Raw genomic sequence first — 13398 nt, forward strand, 5'->3', positions numbered from 1 at the left:
ATTTTTTTTTTTTTTTTTGGAAATACTAGGGATCAAACTTGCGACCATGTAGAGGCAAGCATTTATGCTGCTGAGCTGACTCCCCTGCTCTTAAGTAATTCTTATAAATTATCCTTTTAGTGTTTGATAATTTACTAATTCTCAGTAATTTATTAAATCAACATAAAAATGCTATCATAAATATTAATGGTAAATATCTGCTTGGAAATATTTGTACTACCAAAGTGAAATTTAGATAGCATTTTTATCAAACTGAAGCTATGTTATTTTTTTTTCTAATTTTCCATTTTGGATATTAGTCACATTCAAAATTAGTATTTTTAGCTTTCCAGAAAAATAGACAACTTCCATGATTACATGTTTTAATGAAAATCCTTCAGGAGACGCATTGAGCATCATTCCAGAATTTCATCTCTTGAAATGTCAAAAGAGTTTGAGTAGATTACTTGAGGATTATTTATATTTTTAATTTATTAATTTAGGTCTTTACCTATCAAATTGGAGATTTGAAAAATAAAATTTTATTGTTTTCCTGTTTTGATCTAATTTTGTTAGAGTATGATTAGAGTATAACATAGGATATTCATTCATGAAATAGCATTATTGTATAGAGAATTCAGGATGTGACCAGTACTTGGTGATTCTTACACAGACAAACGGCTTAAATCTTTTGTTTTCTTCCCTGTTCTCCTACTCAACCATGATGGCTGTCACATAATAATACATTAAATTTTAATAGATATATAAGTGTCTAGAAAATGCAAAATTATCCCTTTGGTGTAAAACCTCATGAGATTACTTTTAAATACACACTTTTTCCAGAATAATTGATAATACCTACTTATCATTATGAAGTAATAAAGTAGTATACATCACGACTCAACAGATCAAGAAGTAATTATTTTAGGATTTAATTGTGTGTATGTGTATGAATTTATACACACGGATGTGTATCTGATGTTATTTCCATATTATTTTGACTATCTTTCATTAATCGAGTCATTAAGTCATTCCAGGAATGTGCAGAGGCCCTATTGTGTTTTCATGCAGTAGTAGGCATAATAGACATAGTCTCTCCTTCACAGAATGTAGAATAGTGGTGAAGATTGATGAGCAAATGTTAGGGAACGAATTACGTGATTTTTTGGGGTTTATTTTTGAAAATGCAGCGACACTGAAGGGTATGCTGCATCCAGTCATGTTTTAGCCAAGATATGAACATAAGCGAGAGTCTAGAAAAAGGGGTTGAGTTTTGAGGGACAAGGCTTTAGGAAGAGGACATACCTGGTAAGTCTGTGAGACTTCTGAGAAGACTAAAGAATGAAAACAGGACTTGCGCGGCTCAAGAGTTGTGCAGCGGAGCATTGGTGGGGTGGAGGGTGGAAAACCAGGAAGAACGCGTGTGCAGAGAAGCAAACCGAGCCGGCTGGAAGCCTGGGGCTCCATCCATGGACATTCGCCAAGAGAGTGACAGAGGCCTGTGTCAGTAAACAGTGGAGACCCCTCGACAGCTTCAGAAATACATTAAGAACAGCAAAGATCATTCCTGTGGATGTAAGTAGAGAATGAGAGGAGAACTAGGATGCCACTTCTGTGCTCTCTTCTGGCTGCAGTGTTTGACACAGGGCTACGGAAGAAAGACAGGTGAAGCAACTAAACAGAGAGTGCCCATGGTATGTGTATATGTGGTACATGCATGAAGAATTGATATGAGGCCACAGATAGAATTGTCACCATGTAGGAACTGAGTAGATGCCTGGGTATGGAAAAGAGTACATGGAGAACCTAGAGAGAAAATAAAAGTGGGCCCAGGGGGGCTCCAGAGCTGCACCATGTCTGCTCAGGCTGTGCCATGTCTGCTCCACCAGGCATTAACTTTTGTGGAGGTAGAGATGGAGACTTTGTTGGCTAAAAACTCTTGTGACACCTATTTATTTTATTTTGATTTTTTCCCATAATTTTATTGATAAACAAATAGCAATGAGACAGTTTCAAACCAAATTGGTAGGACAGTTTCAATAATTAACACATTGCATACATTCTTCCTAGTGGTTAATTGTTGTGCAAGATGTGGACATAATATCCTATTTACAAACACTATTAGAACAAATCACTCTATTCACTAAGAGAATGTAACTATATATCTATCCTAACCACTTTGAATACACAGTTACAAAATGGACATTCATCTGTATCCCCTTTTTTTGTTTAGTTCCATTATTTGAATATTATAGTGTGTTAATTCAGCAAAATATTCTAAAAGAGTCCAGTAGTCCATAATAGTATTGGGTCTTCTGCTTGACTGGCAATGTCAGAAATTGCTGACCTGAGTCCCCTATAGCTCAACATAACAGCATGGCTTTACTTCTTATATTTCGTTTTTATACTTTTCTGCTGGATGGTGAAGACCAAGGTAAAGCAGGACCTATGCAACAAGAGTTGTAGCTTTTGGGTCTGATAAGGTCAGTCAAATCCCCTCAGGATTTATCCTGAGATCCTGGACCTCAGGTTGTAGATCCTTTGTCAGTGTCAGCCATGTGGATGATCTTGTGACATTTAATAGGGAATAAAAATACTGAATCATAGAGTAAATGAAGAATGACATGTCAACGTCACAGTGGTACCAGGACAGTGGCTTTAATGTTTTATTTATTTATTTGCTTATTTATTTATTTTTGCAGAACTGGGGATTGAACTCAGGACCTTGCACTTATTCTACTGTGCTAGCTCCCCAGCCCCTTTAATACTATTTTAGATACAAACATCTCACAATAGTTTCTGGTACTATTTTTCAGTGATTAATTAAATGCAGGTGCTACATATAGTCAGTGAGAAAAAGGACTAGTAGAATAAAATATAGGCAGTGTCAGACATTGCCATGTCCTTAACCAGTTTAGGCTATGATACAGCAGCAGAATATAAAGAATAGAAGCATAAAATTGCAAAATTATATGTTTTAGATCTGAATCAATGTTAAAATGGAGGAATAGGAGTTGGTAGTAGAGAAAGGAAGTATTAAGGTGGTTTAAAATAATTTCCATGGGAAGGTTATGGGGAGACAGCTCAGTTGCCTAAGTACCTCCCTGGCAAGTGCAAGGTCCTGAGTTCAATTCCTGGTACTAAAAAAATAAAAAAGAAAAGTTTCCATAGAGTTGAAGGAATAAAAATATTTGATTTCTTCTAATTTATTTACCAGTGCCAATGATTTCTACCATAGAGTCTCCCCTGTCCATTGCTCTTCATTTCTCCCACTTCCAGAGTTTTAATTTTTCAGTCTGACAGGTAGAAAGGGAGAGCGGAGAAGACTGACTCCCTCTGGTCTTATCCCATGCTTTTGTTCCTACAATATGAACCATTTTTCATGCCTTTCTTCTCCTTTACAACGTCTGACCTCAGCACTTAGAAAGGAAGACAAGGAAATTCATTTCAATTTCATTTACTTCTCATAACTAAGTGGGTGAGATTTTAGAAGGAAGAAATTTAGAGGCTACCACTGGTTGAATCACGTATCCTTTTGGCCTGAACCTGGTGGCTAAGGGTCTTGGTACATAGTGCTTGTCAAATAGCTGTCTCCTGCCTGTGTCTACCACAGCCCAGTCACACAAGGCCACATGCAGCTTCCCTTTACTTTTCCTTTAAGTGTCCTATCTCACCCTGAGGTCACGTCTTGCCTTTTGTGAATCTGCAGCTGGTAGAGCAAGATGATGTTGTCTCCAGAGTAAGAGAGAAGTGAAGGGGTTTTCTGAGCTGTGGCACTGCCCCAATTCTCAGTGCCCCTTTCCAGGCAGGGACAGAAGACAAGGTGTCTTGGCATGGTATACACAGTGACCTTTTTAATACCTGGAAGGGTAGCAAAAATACTACTAAGCACCAGGGCTGTGCTTCCCCTTGGAGGATTCTGCACTCTGTAACATCAAGAACAAGTCTGTTTTTCATTTTCTGTCACCCTCAGCTGTAGTCTTTCACTGGAGACAGGCTGGAAGGTCCTGTCCCTTGCTTAGTGTTGTAGGGGACTGACCTAGATGCTCTTCGTAGCTCAGGCTGATCAGCATTTGGTGCTCCCAAGGAAAAGTCATTAACGCAAGAAAATGTAAACTGGTGTGGAAAATCCAGTGTGACTTCTTGAGAGATATGAAGGACAAGGAAGTAGTGGTGAAGCTAGAATCTCAGAAAAGTGGGTGCTGTAGCAGAGCAAGCCGCAAGGTCTTTTTTTTTATAGACGAGGCTGATGATCTCATACACAAGAGGATTCCATTAGGGCAAAGATTCTTTTTTTTTTTTTCTTTTTTCTTTTTTTCTTTAGTGTTATTTATTTATTTATTTATTTATTTATTTATTTATTTATTTATTTAGTGTATGTGGCCAGCTCAGCCCACCAGGGGGCGGGGCTGGCTGGCATGTAGCGCTGGGGGATCAAACCGCAGTCCCTGTGCTTTGCTTAGCTTAGCTTGTTCTAAATAGGTGCTTTAGACCACTGAGCCATCTCACCAGCCCCTAGGGCAAAGATACTAATATGCCGCTCGTGCCTCCCTTCACCCCATACTCACGACCTCCTCAATTTCTGTTCCAGGTGTAGCAGTGAAGGCTGTACTCACCTTAGCTGATGCCCAGTAGAATTGTGTGCATGCCTGCAGAGAGTTCAGTTTACAGTGACTTTAAACTGAATAGCCTCCTAATTAGTATTGGTTGTCACTAAGCAAATCCTGCCTCACTAATTCTGGTTTGCTCAAAAGGGAAGGATAGAACACCACAGAGAGAAGATGATCTCTGAGTAGAGTTTCAGAGGTGACATGGTGTAAGTATCTGTATTGGTGTATTTTACTACAACCAGATACTGTGCCAAGGATTTAAGTGTGTGATAGGGAAACAGCATGAAAGGCTACTGATAGATGGCTGCTCCTCTGGGCATTTTATGTAAGTGGTTTCCTGCAGACCGGGCCATTCATTTAAACTATTATTATGAGCCAAATTTTGAGGAGTCCCTGATTACATGTATGTGAGGCAACTATTTTACAGGCTTTTCCAGACCCTGAATTAATAGTGACATTAACTACGTATTTGATCAGACAGTGTTAAAGCAGAAAAAAAAAAAAAAAACAAAAACATAGGAAGCAGCCTCTTGCAGTGCACAAAGTCATCAGGCCTAAATATTTGCAGGTTTCTAAGCTTGAAAAGGTTGAATAGAAAAAGCAGATAGATGATCAGAGCAACAATGGTTTGTACCCAGATCTAGAAATTTTACATCATGTGTTCACTTGCTAGTGGTTGTGACCAACTATTCATTGATACAAAGAATTCTGGGCAACATTGTTAATGCTGCATTCTGAGTTGTAGGCTCTGTAACTATGAATTTTTTTTCAAAGATTTATTTATTTATTCATTTGGTACAGGGTCTCACTACACGTCCAAGACTCATAGTGATCCTCCTGTCTCAGCCTCCCCATGCTCAATCTTGGTGGTCGGCTCGGTGTAGGGCTGGCCCAGCATGCAGTTCCAGGGATCGAACTCAGATCCTTGTGCTTGCGAGGCAGGAGCTAAGACTGTCAAGCTATTTCCCAGCCCTGTAATTGTGACTATTCACTGAGATTAGTAAACAATGCCCTCGTTTTTGAATGGAAAAATTAAATCCATCTTCAGATGGATAGCTTGGTGTTTGCCATCCAGGTAGTAAGGTGCAATGGCTTGTTTGTGAACATAAGATTCTTCCTGCCTACCTGTGGCATGAATAACAGGAGTTAAAGAGAAGAGCTAAGAAGCAGTCATGGCTGCAAAATTGTCTGTACCACTCATCTAAATTCAGATCACCCCTAAGAGTGAAAAAAATAATTCTCACAGAAAAACATTTAAACTGAACATGTTACTTAAATAAATGTCATTATCATAAACATTCGTATGACCTGGGATTTTTAAAACTTTGGAAATGAGATCTTTTTCAAATTCAAGTTTTTTAAAAATTAAAAACTGTGAATAAAAATTACATCAGTTGATACATGTTAAAAGGTGAGGAGTAATTGACAAAAAAATGCTGTGAAAAATGAACATGAAAACTTTGTGAAGTGATAAGACAAATTAATATACATGTAGAAATGCTGTGACTGAGCGTTTGGTAGGTGATAATGAAAAGAAAAATATACTGTTTGCATGTATTTGTAATTGCAGACAAATAAGGCAAACCCTGAAAAAACCAGCTATTCCATCGTTCTTTTTCACCTGAAGCATGCAGCTTTAGAACCTATTAAAAATATTGCACCATTTATTTATCACTAATGCTCTATTTGTTGGCACCAACTTTTGTCCTATGTAGCACTGGCCACCTGTTGTGAGGAATTTGTGAGGAATTTTGCATGTTCTCAAACAAAGAATTTTGTGAACAGAAGCGATTCCTTTTACCCACTGTTAAAACTAGCGCTTAATTTTTTTTCCTTTTAAAATTGATTATTTCTAACTACGATACATAACAGAGGCAATGCCTTTCTTTTGCATTATGTGATTTGAAAGTAAATGTGACTTGTTGAACCTGGGTGTCGTGCTGTCACCCTCGCTTCTTGGGAGGCTCGTTAACCTGTCACAGAAAATGTAAGAAAATCCCAACATTCCTTTTGGAAGATGAGGAGCCTTTGTCACCCACAATGCAATTAGTGCTAAAAATAGAAAGAACAGCTATGATATGATTATGATTAGGCCGAGATGAGCTATTGTCCAAGTAATAGGAGCCAATCCAGCAGGCCAGAGATGACCTATACCAAGCCATTGCTTTGCTGATTGCCATTTCTTTCTGAATTTGATGAAATATTCATGCCTTTGCTCGCCTCTCTGCAAGCACTATTGATTTCTTGTATAAACGCTGCTATATTTAGTCTAGACAAATGGAATGTGGATTGCTGCTGAATAAATTGGATGAAAGACTGGGATCTTGCCTGCCGCTTTCTTTCAGTCTTGGGCAATTATTTATAATCAAGAGCAGTTTTTGTAAGTTGAGGGTGATTTTTCACAATTTAGTGATTAGTCTCTGAACAAAGGCAAGCAGTTAGACACAATCATTTCTGTTGGGATAGCAGGGTAAGAAGTCAAATTACCCTTTGAGGTTTACAGTAACTGTTGCAGAGAGTTGTGGGATTTTTTTCTTTCTTTTTTCTTCTTCAGTTTTTAAGATTTTGATGTTTGTAGTTTATTGATAATAGAAATGTCAACAAGAAGAGACTCTAGAGTATTTTGAATTTTCACATTTGTCTTCATAGAGTTAAATTCTGTCTTTTGTTTATTGGGATTTCCATGTAAGAGCTGAAGGGTATAGCTTGGCTGTTTTAGTGTAAAAATGAAATATATCATTAACAACGATGGCTTTTTGTTGGAATTATGTCAACTCTTTAAGTTAATGCTCCAAGTCTCATGTTACTCCAGTTCCAAAGTCTGGACTGAAAGTCTCGCACTGGGCATTGCAGTAAGAGATCTTAGAGGACATCATTCTCATTTGCTTTCAAAATCATCAGAATTAACTTCTTTCATTTCACAAATACCATGTTTTTAAAAGATGCTATCTATCAAACTATAATTTGTTAATGAATTATTTTCCCACTTTCATTAAAGTGTCACATGAAATACCATCAGTGCAGATTTCTAATCAGTATATTGAAAAATAACCTGTGTTTTTAATATGTCTGTCTGCACAAGGATACACAATGCAAATGACATGTGAAGCAATTTAATGCTTCAGTACTTGAAGCCTTAACGACTATAGGCAGGATTTCTGTTATGCTTTTGTAACTCACAGAAAATACTTTTTAAAATCCACATGGAATACTAACTTTGTAGGATCTGGAATCTCCATATCTAAGATACATTCAGAAGTCAGAGTGTTGGCTGCAGTTTTGAAGAATACGGAAAAGCAGAAGGGGGAGAAACATTCATATTTCCCTCCAGATTATACTCTTCTCCTATAGCTCCAGTCTTTCCTATTAGGATTCACAGAATAATATGATTAAAAACTATAAGACTAAGACTTTGTCTCACAAAAATAAAAATAGGAGCTGGGGAGATGGCTCAGTAGAATAAGTGCTTCCCTGGCAAGTGCAGGGGCCTGAGTTCACTGCCTGGTTCCGCCAATATAAATAAATAAATAAATAAACAAACAAACAAACTCCTAAACTCCAACACTGAGAATGAAGCTTGAGATTTTAAGGGGCTTAGCAAATGTATATTGACAAAATTAGTTATACTTAGACATTTCAAATTGCTATTGTAGCATAAATGTCACATTTATTATTTTTTTCACTTAATGCTATCATAGCATTTTTAATGTTGCGTAAATATTATTTTTAGAGGTTGCTTTTTATTTTACCAAATGGATGTGACATATTTTACTTAGACATTTCCTGATAGTTGGTGACTTCGATTATATTACAAATAGTAGTCCAATAAACGACATGACACTGAACTTTTTCTACAGTAATATAGTCTCTGTAAGAGATATTTCTAGAATTGTAAAATATGAATCAGATGGCAGAAATTATTTAACACATCTTGATATGTGTGACAAAGTTGATTTTGTGAAAATTTTATGGAAACTGGCAGCGCCACTTGCAATAAATAATGCTATCATGCACTTACTCTATATAATAGGCCACTTGCACACAGTATGTGTATAGACAGGAATTATACATGCAATACTCAATAATTAGATATTGATATCTCACTTTCTGATTTGAATGCCTCTATTGAGAAGGTGATTTTCAGTTGCTGATTTGTATGCTCTTTAATTTTTCTAAATGTTTTGCTGCTTTTGATTTTCCAATATTGAGCAAAAGTCAGGTACCATTTTATTTTCGTATTTGTTCCTTATATTTTTTCTGGTCACACATTGCCTTTGATGCTTTATTTAAATACACAGCATGCTTTCATTTCTATACAACAAAAACACAACCAAATTTTAATTGAGGGATGTGCTTTGGTCTCATGCTATATTGAATGAATGATTTCCTTGGGTGATCTCACTTCAGCCCTGTAACACCTTGTTGTCACTGAAAGTGTCATTATTTCCATTTCACAGAGAAGCAACTGAGGCCCAGCAGAGTTGTTAACATCCTCAGTGCTGCGCAGGTAGATGAGCAGGAACAGACATTTAGATCTTAGAGCAGAGGTTAAAACCTACAGCCTGCTTGTCAAAGTCAACTTACAGATTCCATAATCATTTTGTTTAGTTCCCAGGAGGTTTAGCTCTTTCAAATAAGTATTCACTTAATAATTTGGTTATTTTCATCTTTGCAGGGTCTGAATTTGTTGCCATACCAGTAGTAGTTCAGATCTGAGTAGTGGTTTATTCTCTGGAAGAGCCATGCAGTCTAGTTTCCCTTACAGAAATCTCTAACGCCTTGAACTGAATGGGTGGGTTTCATTGAATTACAAAACCTTACCTGATTGCTGTAGGAAGAGAACATTCTCAGTATTTAAAAAACACATTGACATTGATACTGGGGAATCATAGTGGACGCCACCCTGGGAAAGTAGCATACCTGGCTATCTACCGTCTGTGAGCTTTCCTACTTAAAGCATTCCTTCAGGAAGTGGCATGCTTATGCTAGAAGTTGTGCTAAGCATTTTATATACAATATCTAACTTAATTTTTATAAATTTAAATATCATCTTCCATAGTTATTCTCATCAAATCTTTCTTCCTTCCATAGCTAGATTAAATTCTTCCTTTACATTCCCTCATACTTCTGCTTTGTTTATTTTAGGAATGAGGTTACTGAGATACTGTTGATTACTGTTTAAAAACCTGCACTTAGCAAGTTGGCTACTTTCCCGCCTTCATGTTTGGATTTGGCATCATTGTTTTGGTTAGTCACTGTTTCCCCCATTTTGGTTTACAGATTTGTATTCTTTCTTGGCTAGGTCCCATACTCCTGAAAATACATTGCACTATATGCTTTACTATTTTTTAAAGGTACAATATTACTTGTGACTCTGATTACTTGAAATATTTTAATAGTTCACAAATTCAGTTGGAATAGTTCTCTTGCATAGGGCATCTTTCCCTTCGTAGGGCCCCTTTTGTTGTCTCAAGTTGACTTAATTTTTGTAAAGGACCCAGAAGAATGAGTCTTATGAGTGATTCAATACCATGGAATGGCTGAGTTCATCTCTTTGAAAGGGGGAAGTGTAGCGATTTCTGGTCAGAGTATGAATTGTAGCACAAAAATCACCATGCGGCGCATTTGTCAAAACTGATGTGTGAAGACAACTTCTAATCATTACTCAAGAGAAATTGCGTATTAGAATCATTGACACAGATTTGTTGTCTAGGTACCGTATCTTTTACTTTTTGTCTGTTTTTAGATCTTTGGGCTAATTTCCAATCTTCTGTTTCCCATGCTCTTCCTTTATTGCTGGCTTTCCAGTGGATGTGAAGTCAGAAGTTCCCGTGGGCCTGGAGCCCATCTCACCCCTAGACCTAAGGACCGACCTCAGGATGATGATGCCGGTGGTGGACCCTGTCGTCCGTGAGAAGCAGCTGCAGCAAGAGTTACTTCTCATCCAGCAGCAGCAACAAATCCAGAAGCAGCTCCTGATAGCAGAGTTTCAGAAGCAGCATGAGAACTTGACACGGCAGCACCAGGCTCAGCTTCAGGAGCACATCAAGGTAGCAAATATTTCTTTGTCTCGGGCCCCTTCAGTCTGCACCGTGTCTTGGGTGTGAGACATACCTGTGGGAGTACTAACCGGGGAGTTTCACTCTGATTAAGGCCTAGATGGAAGGCATGCAGGGAATTGTGATTTTGCTAATGGGAACTTTGGGTAAGTACCTGCTAAACACCGACTTGGCTTCTTAGAGAAGCCTCTACCACTATTATTCTTTAGCTATAGAATCACTAGAAGGGAATAATACTGTAGCTTCCTGATCACATATATTCTCGTCTGTGTGTTTGCTGTATCTTCTCACCACCAAGAACCAGGAGCCTGGCAGGGCACATTTGAAATTTCTAAGGGATCTGCATATTGTATTTACCAGAAGGGATGAATTGGTCATCTCATGTGAACAGAGAAAACTTTCTTCTGATTTTTTTTTTAATCTTTAGTCAACAAATAAATGTTCTGAATATGCCCTAATCTTCCTTATGCAAAAACTATATGATGATGTATGTTTTCAAAATATTGGCCTACAAAGATGAAGGGAGCTTTATCGGGAGAAACTGATACAAATACTGTTATAGACGGTAGAAAAGAATTGGAAATCATTTTGAGAATAGTTGAAAGTTGAAGTTGTTTAAATTATTTCAGGAGAAAAAAAATATATATATCCCAGCATTTTTAAAGTGATGTCCCATTTGCTACCAGTTTCTCATAGATGCGTCTGGGTATTTCTTATTTCTTCTTTGGTAGCCTCATTGCAAAACGTTAGTTTTGTTTATACATTTTTCAAACATTTGAGATATTTAAAATCAAAGATCTTCAAATTTGATCAAGTAAATATTTAATTTGATTATGACAATAAGAAAAATAACACATAATTATAGTAAAAATGTTTATATCTATGTCCATTAACTATAACTTAAATATATGATAATTTAGTATAATAAATCACATATTATATCCTACTTTATTAAACTGTGTTCTAGATAATTTATTATTTGGATGTCAAGCGCAAGCACACTGATGTGAGGTTAATAAAATAACTAGTTTTTGCTAATATCATATAATTTTACTACATCAATATTAAAATATCCAAAAAGATAAAAGTTCGATCTTCTTTCCTGTATTCTATATTTTATAGCATATTTATTTCCTTAGGCAAGAAGACCTATGTTATCTTAATTTCCTAAAATCAACCTGACATAAAATAGATTTTTATTTTAATACTGAACTTCACTAAAAGAGTAATTCTTAATATATTTGTGTTACTGACCTATAAATTACCTTAAGAAGGGTGAGAATTTTCTTTTAGGTCTCCTAGGAAGTCCATAGCATATATATGTATATATGTGTATAATATACACATATATACATACATATATGTATATACATATATATATATGAATGTATATTTTTTGAGGGGAGGGGTCTACAGGGTGTTCATCGTCTCACTACTAGGTTGGATTTGTAGTGATCCACCTGTTTTCAGCCTCGCAAGAGCTGGGATTACAGGCATGTGCCACCACCCCCAGTCTCAGTCACTGTCTCAGCACACCCCGGGAGCAGGGCTAGCATGGCTGGCCCAGGGATGAAACCCCTGGCCGCTGTGACTGCTTGCAGGTGCTTTAATCTACTAAGCTATTTGATTGGCCCTCACTCACAAGTATATTTTGAAGTAAACTTCATTTGTTCATAGACTTATCTTCTCATGCACACTGAAGCACTCTTTAGTTTGACCTTTGAAACAGTAATAGGAATGAATATTCACAACTATATCATTTTTGGGCCGGGGAGATGGCTCAGTGGAATAAATGCTTCCTTGGCAAAGGGCCTGAGTTCAATCCCCAGTTCTGAAAAAAAAAACCCAACTATATATATTTTCAGTCTTCCCAGGCATGTTATAATGGCAATGTTGCATAGATAATAAAATCTGTATACTTTACTATAAGGAATTATGTAGTTATTTTGATGTTATATGTGAGTCTTATTTCTTGAGTACAGAGCAATGCTACTAAATTACTAGCATTATTAATTTAATTTATCTTTGGTACCTTTTATACCTATAAAATTAATATAATTTTTTAGAAATCATTTGATTTCCCTCAAAAGGTAACTGTAGCAAGTAGATAACTTTTTGTTTGACATGAACAAAATAATACAGTTAATTTGTTTACGTCTAGAAAATGCTAGAAAAGAGGCTGTGAAGAGAATAAGGATTATGAGAGAGTGAACAAGGAAAATTTAGCTTCTAAACTGATTTTTCCAAAGTAATGTTAATTTCTCAGAAGGTGAAGTCAAATTTAAAATTTCCCTTTAAGATTTGGAAGCAGTTTGCTCTTTTGACTGTTTAATTTTAGGCGAAAAGTCGATGCATTTGACAGTTGATTAGATTCCATCTGAGGGAGACAGTTCACAGTGACTTCACTATGTTAACATTTTGAACCTCTGGATTTTTTAACAGTCGACATCTGTAGATTAGAGGTTGTTATGCCATTTTTCCATGTGGTAAACTGAGGAAAACAGAAATAGTGTCATTTTCCAGAGCTACAGTCATAAATCATTGCTCCAGCATTTGTAGTCCTACCTTGTCTTTCTCCAAAGCTCCTAAATCACCCTGCCTCACTTAAGGTCTAGAGCACCTGGAAATAAAGGAGTGAAGTTTTCTTTCTTTCTTTCTTATTTCTTTTGTACTTCATTCCTGCAATGTTTGTAAGAATAGTAGCTATGCTAATTAATTCATTCGCTTCTCTATATTTCTTTTTCTTTTTT

The 13398-nt window shown here is 36.6% G+C and overlaps 1 protein-coding gene across 32 annotated transcripts in view; it reads left to right on the forward strand.

Moving 5' to 3' along the window:
- Positions 1-13398, forward strand: part of Hdac9 (histone deacetylase 9) — a 604989-nt gene that overhangs the window by 132532 nt on the left and 459059 nt on the right. For all 32 annotated transcript variants that reach the window (XM_023709815.1, XM_023709817.1, XM_023709816.1 and 29 more), the window contains one exon: positions 10398-10639. In XM_023709815.1, the coding sequence (XP_023565583.1) occupies positions 10398-10639 (242 nt within the window). The remainder of the gene's footprint in view (positions 1-10397; positions 10640-13398) is intronic.

The sequence above is a fragment of the Octodon degus genome, unplaced genomic scaffold (genome assembly GCF_000260255.1).
Source record: "Octodon degus isolate 3935 unplaced genomic scaffold, OctDeg1.0 scaffold00015, whole genome shotgun sequence".
Lineage (NCBI taxonomy): Eukaryota > Metazoa > Chordata > Mammalia > Rodentia > Octodontidae > Octodon > Octodon degus.